This window comes from Rana temporaria, chromosome 10, assembly GCF_905171775.1.
Source record: "Rana temporaria chromosome 10, aRanTem1.1, whole genome shotgun sequence".
In the NCBI taxonomy this organism is placed as follows: Eukaryota; Metazoa; Chordata; class Amphibia; order Anura; family Ranidae; genus Rana; species Rana temporaria.
In genome coordinates this window covers 1575384-1586467 of record NC_053498.1, presented here as the reverse complement: position 1 = coordinate 1586467, position 11084 = coordinate 1575384, and the positions used below count along the sequence as shown (strand labels likewise).

The 11084-nt window shown below is 53.2% G+C and overlaps 1 protein-coding gene across 1 annotated transcript in view; it reads left to right on the top strand.

The window, feature by feature from the left end:
• Positions 1 to 331: 331 nt before the first annotated feature.
• Positions 332 to 11084, top strand: part of SPEN (spen family transcriptional repressor) — a gene marked incomplete in the record, with an annotated part of 88138 nt that continues 77385 nt past the window's right edge. The window contains 1 exon segment of the mRNA XM_040326728.1: positions 332 to 625. Coding sequence (XP_040182662.1) covers positions 543 to 625 — 83 coding nt within the window.

Here is an 11084-nt window from a genome sequence, read left to right as displayed (position 1 = left end):
TGTAGGGTTGCTATGGAGACGTGGGCCTTGCACAGCTCTATACCCCCCACTCTGGTATAGTATGGGGGGTGGGCGGGTCTCTCACACAGAGGGTCACACGTTCTGTCAGTCTTCGCTCCTCCCTCCTCCGAAATCTGTCAGTCATAGGTTACTCCTCCCCTCCGGGCCTGTCAGGCGGTTGTCTCAGTGCGCAGGCGCGTGGGGGTGGAGTTCGGCGCCTGCGCCGTGAGGAGACGGGCGGGTGAGGTTAGCGCGCGTGCGTTGTGCGGCCCCGCCCTCCTCCACCCCCTCAGCTCCCCATTCACCTCAGCGACGGCCGCGCATGCGCAGTGTCAGTGTCGGCGCCGAGCGTGTGTGTGAGGAGAGAGAGAGAGCGGGACACGGCGGAGACACGTCACCGGGAACATCGGACTACCGAGCCACACCGACGGAGCCCCACCCCCTCCACCGTATTCTCCTCCTCCCTCCTTCTCTCCCCGGGGCTGGTGATGCCGGGCCGGGACGGCCGCCGGGCTGTATGAGCGGGACACGGTGCGGCCAGCATGGTGCGGGAGACCAGGCACCTCTGGGTGGGGAACCTGCCTGAGAACGTCCGGGACGACAAGATCATCGAGCACTTCAAACGGTGAGAGGGGGGGGCATATTGTACATGGGGGGGCTGTGTACTGAGGGGGGGGGGGCTGTGTACTGAGGGGGGCCATACTGCACAGGGGGGGCTGTGTACTGAGGGGGGGGGGGACATACTGTACATGGGGGGGGCTGTGTACTGAGGGGGGGGGGGGCTGTGTACTGAGGGGGGGGGCTGTGTACTGAGGGGGGGGGGACATACTGTACATGGGGGGGCTGTGTACTGAGGGGGGGGGGCTGTGTACTGAGGGGGGGCCATACTGCACAGGGGGGGGCTGTGTACTGAGGGGGGGGGACATACTGTACATGGGGGGGCTGTGTACTGAGGGGGGCCATACTGCACAGGGGGGGCTGTGTACTGAGGGGGGGGGGACATGCTGTACATGGGGGGGCTGTGTACTGAGGGGGGGGGGACATACTGTACAGGGGGGCTCACCGTACTGGGGGGACATCATACATGGAGGGGGATTGTGTACTGAGGGGGGACATACTGTACAGGGGGGCTCACCGTACTGGGGGGACATCATACATGGAGGGGCTGTGTGTACTGAGGGGGCATACTGTATAAGGAGGTACATGCCGTAGAAGGGGAGTTGCCCGAGAAGGGGCCGTGGTATTTGGGGGGGGGGGTGACATACAGGGACACTATAGATGTATACGGGTCAGAGAGGAGGTCTCGGTATATGCAGGTGATATGGCGGGACCCTTTTTGCTTGTACATGGGGGGGAAGGGGGGTGTACAGTAGAAGGAAAGGACATGCAGGGACCTCGTGGAATGTATACAGCTCGGTGTGTATGGAGGGGGGGTCATGGTATATGGAGGTGACATAAGGACCCCCTATGGATTGTTTATTGATCTGTGTGCAGAGAGGGGCCACAGTATACGTAGATGGTATACGGCTCCCGTCCCTGTATACATTATATATATATATATATATGTCCCGTGTATACCTCCCGTCCCTGTATACATTATATATATATATGTCCCGTGTATACCTCCTGTCCCTGTATACATTATATATATATATATATGTCCCGTGTATACCTCCTGTCCCTGTATACATTATATATATATATATATGTCCCGTGTATACCTCCTGTCCCTGTATACATTATATATATATATATATATCCCGTGTATACCTCCTGTCCCTGTATACATTATATATATATATATATATCCCGTGTATACCTCCTGTCCCTGTATACATTATATATATATATATATATATATATATATATATATATATATATATATATATATATATCCCGTGTATACCTCCTGTCCCTGTATACATTATATATATATATATATATATATATATATATATATATATATATATATATATATATATATATATATATATATATATATATATCCCGTGTATACCTCCTGTCCCTGTATACATTATATATATATACACGTGTATACGGCTCCTGTCCCGTGTATACCTCCTCCTAGGGCCCATTCCCTTCCCGGGGCCCCTTCAACTAACCATCTGTAGACTCCTCCAGCTCTGATCTGTGTTGTGTACATGTAGTCTCTGGGGGGCCTTGTACATTATGTGCTGTGTATTGGGGTACACTCTGGGGGAGAAGTGGTTGCGGTTGGGGGGTTGCTGTGTATTTGGGGAGGGGGTGTATTGGGGTACACTCTGGGGGAGAAGTGGTTGCGGTTGGGGGGTTGCTGTGTATTTGGGGGAGGTGTATTGTACACACTGGGGTAGAAGTGTCTGGGGTTTGTGGTGATGTACATACCACACGGGGTGAGTGTGGGCTTTGTGTATATATAGTGAGGGGGAGGGGTCTCTGGAACGGTCGGCTCCTCCTTCTCCCGGACTGGTGAATTATTATACGTTTTCCCCTCCGGAGGTATCTGTGTGGGGGGGGGGATTGAATGCAGCCCATTCATAGTGGCAGTCTTCTTCGTGGGAATCGGAGGGGGGAGGGGGGGGGCAGATCACACACGGCCCTCCTCGGCTGGGGCTATTAATAGGCACTTTTGTTGCGGCTGCAGGGACAGGCCGGGGGTTGGACCCGGGTGAAGTCACACACTGGGGTATCGCTCTTCTTCTTCTATTCCGTTCCCACAGACGTAGTAAATGTCTAATAACCAGTCCAGGGGGAGCGCTCCCTACCAACCACGACCCTCTTCTATCCACTCCCCCCCCCCCCCCTTCTATCCACTCCCCGTCCCCCCCTTCTTCCATTCGCCCCCCCCCCCCCCTTCCATTCGCTCTCCCCGTCCCCCCCCTCTTCTATTCGCTCTCCTTGTATGGAGAATTCCCAGCTCTGTTTATGAGTCTGCCTGCAGTGCCCCCCCCCCCCCCCTCCATTCCCACCCATTCCATCCATCCAGCCCGGCTTTCTCCTCACACTTCCCCTCTAAAATGGCGCTCAGCCCCTTCCCAGCGAGCCGAGAGAGACGACAGCCCCCATGTACAGCGTGTGGACACAGCCCCCCCAATCCAGATTATTGTGACATTTTGTCCTCCGAAGGACGGAGCAAATAAAGCTTGTTGTGTTGTTGGGGCCGCAGAGAGAAGCTGCAAATATTGTGCAGAAGTTACCAAGGAGATGTTGCTAAGAGATGCATGAGAGAGGGCAGGCGACACTCGCAGTGTGTGGGTGCCGGAGAGAGAACCCCCCCCCAACCACAGCGCAGAGATTTCCTCATGTCATGTGTGTTGCAATTGGCCGTTAAGCTGGGGGAGGGGTTGGTAATGTGCAGGTTTATCATTTCACTTCATTTTCGGGATGTGGATCTTTTTTTTTTTCCCACCCATCCCCCCAACCTGAGGGAAGGATGAGATGATGTGAGCTTAATTAGAAATCTCCTTATGTAACAATGTGTGTGTCTGTCGAGAGATAACGCCCCCCCCCCCCCCTGTACAATGTAACATTCCCGCCCCTCCCTCCATACAATGTACCGTCCTCCCTCTATACGATGTATCGTTTCCCCCCCCCCCTCCATACGATGTATCGTTTCCCCCCCCCCCCTCCATACGATGTCTCGTTTTCCCCCCGTTCCTCCATACGATGTATCGTTTTCCCCCCGTCCCTCCATACGATGTTTCCCCCCGTCCCTCCATACGATGTCTCGTTTTCCCCCCGTCCCTCCATACGATGTCTCGTTTTCCCCCCCGTCCCTCCATACGATGTCTCGTTTTCCCCCCCCGTCCCTCCATACGATGTATCGTTTTCCCCCCGTCCCTCCATACGATGTATCGTTTTCCCCCCCGTCCCTCCATACGATGTCTCGTTTTCCCCCCCGTCCCTCCATACGATGTCTCGTTTTCCCCCCCCGTCCCTCCATACGATGTCTCGTTTTCCCCCCCCGTCCCTCCATACGATGTATCGTTTTCCCCCCCGTCCCTCCATACGATGTATCGTTTTCCCCCCCCGTCCCTCCATACGATGTCTCGTTCCCCCCCCCTGTACAATGTAACATTCCCGCCCCTCCCTCCATACGATGTACCGTCCCCCCTCCATACGATGTATCGTTTTCCCCCCCGTCCCTCCATACGATGTATCGTTTTCCCCCCCGTCCCTCCATACGATGTATCGTTTTCCCCCCCGTCCCTCCATACGATGTATCGTTTCCCCCCCCCCCCTGTACAATGTAACATTCCCGCCCCTCCCTCCATACGATGTACCGTCCCCCCTCCATACGATGTATCGTTTTCCCCCCGTCCCTCCATACGATGTATCGTTTTCCCCCTCGTCCCTCCATACGATGTATCGTTTCCCCCCCCGTCCCTCCATACGATGTATCGTTTCCCCCCCCCCCTCCATACGATGTCTCGTTTTCCCCCCGTCCCTCCATACGATGTCTCGTTTTCCCCCCGTCCCTCCATACGATGTCTCGTTTTCCCCCCGTCCCTCCATACGATGTCTCGTTTTCCCCCCGTCCCTCCATACGATGTCTCGTTTCCCCCCCGTCCCTCCATACGATGTCTCGTTTCCCCCCCGTCCCTCCATACGATGTCTCGTTTTCCCCCCGTCCCTCCATACGATGTCTCGTTTTCCCCCCGTCCCTCCATACGATGTCTCGTTTTCCCCCCCCCGTCCCTCCATACGATGTCTCGTTTTCCCCCCCGTCCCTCCATACGATGTCTCGTTTTCCCCCCGTCCCTCCATACGATGTCTCGTTTTCCCCCCCGTCCCTCCATACGATGTATCGTTTTCCCCCCGTCCCTCCATACGATGTCTCGTTTTCCCCCCCGTCCCTCCATACGATGTCTCGTTTTCCCCCCCGTCCCTCCATACGATGTCTCGTTTTCCCCCCGTCCTTCCATACGATGTCTCGTTTTCCCCCCGTCCCTCCATACGATGTCTCGTTTTCCCCCCAGTCCCTCCATACGATGTCTCGTTTCCCCCCCCCCCCGTCCCTCCATACGATGTATCGTTTCCCCCCCCCCCGTCCCTCCATACGATGTATCGTTTCCCCCCCCCCCGTCCCTCCATACGATGTATCGTTTCCCCCCCCCCCCGTCCCTCCATACGATGTCTCGTTTTCCCCCCCCGTCCCTCCATACGATGTCTCGTTTTCCCCCCCGTCCCTCCATACGATGTCTCGTTTTCCCCCCGTCCTTCCATACGATGTCTCGTTTTCCCCCCGTCCCTCCATACGATGTATCGTTTTCCCCCCCGTCCCTCCATACGATGTATCGTTTCCCCCCCCCCCCCGTCCCTCCATACGATGTATCGTTTCCCCCCCCCCCGTCCCTCCATACGATGTATCGTTTCCCCCCCCCCGTCCCTCCATACGATGTATCGTTCCCCCCCCCCCCCCGTCCCTCCATACGATGTATCGTTTTCCCCCCCCGTCCCTCCATACGATGTATCGTTTTCCCCCCCCGTCCCTCCATACGATGTATCGTTTTCCCCCCCCGTCCCTCCATACGATGTAACGTGTACTCCTCCCCCCCCCCCCGTCCCTCCATACGATGTCTCGTTCCCCCCCCCCCCCGTCCCTCCATACAATGTATCGTTCCCCCCCCCCCCGTCCCTCCATACAATGTATCGTTCCCCCCCCCCCCCGTCCCTCCATACAATGTATCGTTTCCCCCCCCCCCGTCCCTCCATACGATGTAACGTGTACTCCCCCCCCCCCCCCCACCATACGATGTAATGTGAGCTCTCAGAGATCACAGCTTCCCGCATTTTGCTTAGTCGGGTCGCCCCCCTCATTATTGGGGAGGGGTAAACATCGGTTTGCTATTGTATGGGGGGTGGGATTGCCTTTTATTGTCCAATATCTCATCTTTTGTTGTGTGATCGGCGTCCTCGGGTGTGTTTTACATTTCAATTGCTCTCTGATTGCCTCAAATAGTCTGTTTACTATTATTTCCCACGTGTTACATCGTACCACGGATGTGTGACCTCCAATCCCATCCAATAACGATCGCTTCTCCCGATCTACATCTTATTCCTGGAAATGTGTGTGACCGTCACCCCGGACCCGCTCTCCCCTCCCCCACCCACAGGAAAATAAAACTCTATAGGTATTTCCATGTGAGGAGCTGGATAGTCCGAGATTTCCCGCTTATCCCCATTGGAATCAACGCAATCGCATGCTGTAATTTAATTGTTTAATTTAATATTTATGATAAAAAAGCTCCCATAATTGTGTATAAATGTATTAAAAAATCTGTAAAATTATTCTCACTATATCTCTCTACCTGCCCCTCTCCGTCGCTCTCTCTGCCCCTCTCCGTCGCTCTCTTCACACACATTTTCGCTCTATATGTGTGGTGACAATCCCTGGTTTCTATATACCGGTATATTCCATAATTGTGATAATCCCAGGTCTTGAGAGATGAATGCACAGGTAAAAGGTTTTAGTCTGTTTCCAGTTTGTCTCATAATAAATAAATATATAAAAATCCATCCAATTACAAGTACAGGCACATACATGTAATTGGATGTATACTATCTGTAATTTTGTTTTATATATGTGTGTTTTGTAAATGTCGGATGCAGAGGTGAAATACGGGTGATGTGGTTTAGTTACACAAAATGTATTGCATCCGAATTTCAATGGAGTCTGCGGGAAAATATTACATTGTGTCCTCCGTTTGATTTCTGTTTCATGAGCACAGTAATCATTGTATTGGTTTGGGTGCTCCTGTTATCGGGGTGTAGATGGGGTTTTCTCCCCGGCATTCTTGTGTAATCCTCCGATTCCCCGCTCTTCTCATGTTGTTGTCACATATTCAGGATTTTAGTTGTGGGAATGTGGTGAAGCCTCCAGTGTCAGCTTTGTGTATTCTTCTCCCACACCCTCCATTTATAATGTGTCAGTAATGCCCCTTACACCTATTGTTTGGATGTTTGTTTGCTGACTCACATTGCTCTTGCACCACTCTCACACCGCGCTCTCTCTCGCATCTCTCTCACCACTCTCTCTCTCACTTTGGTCTCGCACCTCTCTCTCTCACTGCTCTCTCTCACCACTCTCGCTTTGCTCTCGCTGCACTCTCTCTCTCACTTTGGTCTCGCACCTCTCTCTCTCTCTCGCACTGCTCTCTCACTGCTCTCTCACCACTCTCGCTGCACTCTCTCTCACTTTGGTCTCGCACCTCTCTCTCACTGCTCTCTCTCACCACTCTCACTTTGCTCTCGCTGCACTCTCTCTTGCACCACTCTCACTTTGGTCTCGCACCTCTCTCTCACTGCTCTCTCTCACCACTCTCGCTTTGCTCTCGCTGCACTCTCTCTCTCACTTTGGTCTCGCACCTCTCTCTCTCTCTCTCTCTCTCACTGCTCTCTCTCACCACTCTCGCTTTGCTCTCGCTGCACTCTCTCTCTCACTTTGGTCTCGCACCTCTCTCTCTCTCGCACTGCTCTCTCACTGCTCTCTCACCACTCTCGCTGCACTCTCTCTCACTTTGGTCTCGCACCTCTCTCTCACTGCTCTCTCTCACCACTCTCACTTTGCTCTCGCTGCACTCTCTCTTGCACCACTCTCACTTTGCTCTCGCACCTCTCTCGCACTGCTCTCGCACTTCTCGCTCTCGCTGCACTCTCTCTTGCACCACTCTCTCACTTTGCTCTCGCAGCACTCTCTCTTGCACCACTCTCTCACTTTGCTCTCGCAGCACTCTCTCTTGCACCACTCTCTCACTTTGCTCTCGCAGCACTCTCTCTTGCACCACTCTCTCTCTCACTTTGGTCTCGCACCTCTCTCTCTCTCGCACTGCTCTCTCTCTCTCGCACTGCTCTCTCACCACTCTCGCTGCACTCTCTCTCACTTTGGTCTCGCACCTCTCTCTCACTGCTCTCTCTCACCACTCTCACTTTGCTTTCGCTGCACTCTCTCTTGCACTACTCTCACTTTGCTCTCGCACCTCTCTCGCACTTCTCGCTCTCGCTGCACTCTCTCTTGCACCACTCTCACTTTGCTCTCGCACCACTCTCTCACTTTGCTCTCGCAGCACTTTCTCTTGCACCACTCTCTCTCTCACTTTGGTCTCGCACTGCTCTCTCTCGCACCTCTCTGATGCAGCGCACTCTGTCGCACTTGGCCTCGTCTGCTTACCAAACCATGACTTGAAATCCGCCCATTTACAATACATAGACCCTTCCCGGAACCCTTGTGGTGTTCTCGGCTCCCACACATAATCAGGCTGACTTAGATGATGATATTTATTATTTATGATAGTTTTATGTGCAGATGTACCGTCTGTCTGCCCCCTTCCCCCCCCATGTACATGATGACCCGGCTCTGTGTGATCATTGGATGTCTCTCTCAAATTCATTTTCTGAAGAGAGAATTTCAGAACTCGGCTTTTCTCTCTCGTGATCATTTTAGATCCCGGAAATGAAAGTCTCTTCTGATCTCTTCTCCCATTGGACGGCCTCTCACTGCTCTCTGCAGGTGACCAGTCAACCGATTGGCTGGTTTCATTTATTTTATATCCCCCCCCCCCCCCCCAACTTCCTTCCACATCAGAAATGTAACATTTTTACCTTTTATGGGAAACGGCATGAGAAGAATCTTCCTGTGAATAAAGACAAACCAATCTTCCGAGACTGGAGGGGAGTGAATGTGACCAACCGATCTTCCGAGACTGGAGGGGGTGTGAATGTGACCAACCGATCTTCCGAGACTGGAGGGGGAGTGAATGTGACCAACCAATCTTCCGAGACTGGAGAAGGTGTGAATGTGACCAACCAATCTTCTGAGACTGGAGGAGGAGTGAATGTGACCAACCAATCCTCCGAGACTGGAGGAGGTGTGAATGTGACCAACCAATCTTCCGAGACTGGAGGAGGTGTGAATGTGACCAACCAATCTTCCGAGACTGGAGGAGGAGTGAATGTGACCAACCAATCTTCTGAGACTGGAGGAGGAGTGAATGTGACCAACCAATCCTCCGAGACTGGAGGAGGTGTGAATGTGACCAACCAATCTTCCGAGACTGGAGGAGGTGTGAATGTGACCTTCCGAGACTGGAGGGGGTGTGAATGTGACCAACCAATCTTCCGAGACTGGAGGAGGTGTGAATGTGACCTTCCGAGACTGGAGGGGGTGTGAATGTGACCAACCAATCTTCCGAGACTGGAGGGGGTGTGAATGTGACCAACCAATCCTCCGAGACTGGAGGGGGTGTGAATGTGACCAACCAATCTTCCGAGACTGGAGGAGGAGTGAATGTGACCAACCAATCTTCCGAGACTGGAGGAGGAGTGAATGTGACCAACCAATCTTCTGAGACTGGAGGAGGTGTGAATGTGACCAACCAATCCTCCGAGACTGGAGGGGGTGTGAATGTGACCAACCAATCTTCCGAGACTGGAGGAGGAGTGAATGTGACCAACCAATCTTCTGAGACTGGAGGAGGAGTGAATGTGACCAACCAATCCTCCGAGACTGGAGGAGGTGTGAATGTGACCAACCAATCTTCCGAGACTGGAGGAGGTGTGAATGTGACCTTCCGAGACTGGAGGGGGTGTGAATGTGACCAACCAATCTTCCGAGACTGGAGGAGGTGTGAATGTGACCTTCCGAGACTGGAGGGGGTGTGAATGTGACCAACCAATCTTCCGAGACTGGAGGGGGTGTGAATGTGACCAACCAATCCTCCGAGACTGGAGGGGGTGTGAATGTGACCAACCAATCCTCCGAGACTGGAGGGGGTGTGAATGTGACCAACCAATCTTCCGAGACTGGAGGAGGAGTGAATGTGACCAACCAATCTTCCGAGACTGGAGGAGGAGTGAATGTGACCAACCAATCTTCTGAGACTGGAGGAGGTGTGAATGTGACCAACCAATCCTCCGAGACTGGAGGGGGTGTGAATGTGACCAACCAATCTTCCGAGACTGGAGGAGGAGTGAATGTGACCAACCAATCTTCTGAGACTGGAGGGGGTGTGAATGTGACCAACCAATCCTCCGAGACTGGAGGGGGTGTGAATGTGACCAACCAATCTTCCGAGACTGGAGGAGGAGTGAATGTGACCAACCAATCTTCTGAGACTGGAGGGGGTGTGAATGTGACCAACCAATCCTCCGAGACTGGAGGGGGTGTGAATGTGACCAACCAATCCTCCGAGACTGGAGGGGGTGTGAATGTGACCAACCAATCCTCCGAGACTGGAGGGGGTGTGAATGTGACCAACCAATCCTCCGAGACTGGAGGAGTGAATGTGACCAACTAATCTTTGGTTTCATTTTGAAAAGCTTCAAACCGAAAAATTCTCACCTCCTGGACAGTAGAGACGCCCTCCTGCGCTCGAGTGTTATTATTAGTATTATTATACAGGACTTGTAGAGCGCCAACAGTTTGGGCAGACAGTACAGTCACCATACAATACAGGAGGTATCAGAGGGCCCTGATCCCGAGAGCTTACAATCTAAGATGGTGCCCAGATATCTCTCACTTCCACCCCATGAGCCCCCCCCCCCCCCCCCCCCCACACCTTGCTGTCCTCCATGGACGGACTGGGGTAGTCCAGATAATGCTAAACGGTACAAAAACATAAACCACAAAGAGGGCGCACCGGCCTAGTGCATGACCTTTATACACCATTTATTATTTCTCCAGTCTTTGGCCGTGATGACGTCGCACTCGTGCATGCGCGGCAGTTCATTCACCTCAACAGATGCCAAAATTGTACAGCTAAGTGCACATTGCAAACAAGCAAGTAAGAAGACGAGGATGCAGAAGAGACATGGGGGCTGATTTACTGAAGAGGAATCCAAGGCTGTCCCCGAGTTACGAACGACTCCTACTTACCAACGGGAGGCGGCGTGACCTCTTTGCCGTTCCTGTGCATGCACGCCCACTTTTCGACGGCGGGCACGTTTTGTCAGAACATCGTAAAACGACTCCTACTTGGGAACGGGAGGCGGCGTGACGTCTCTCTGCCGTTCTGCGCAGGCACTGCCACTTTTTGACGGCCGACACATTTCGACAGAACATCGGAAACCGACTCCATTCTACTTGG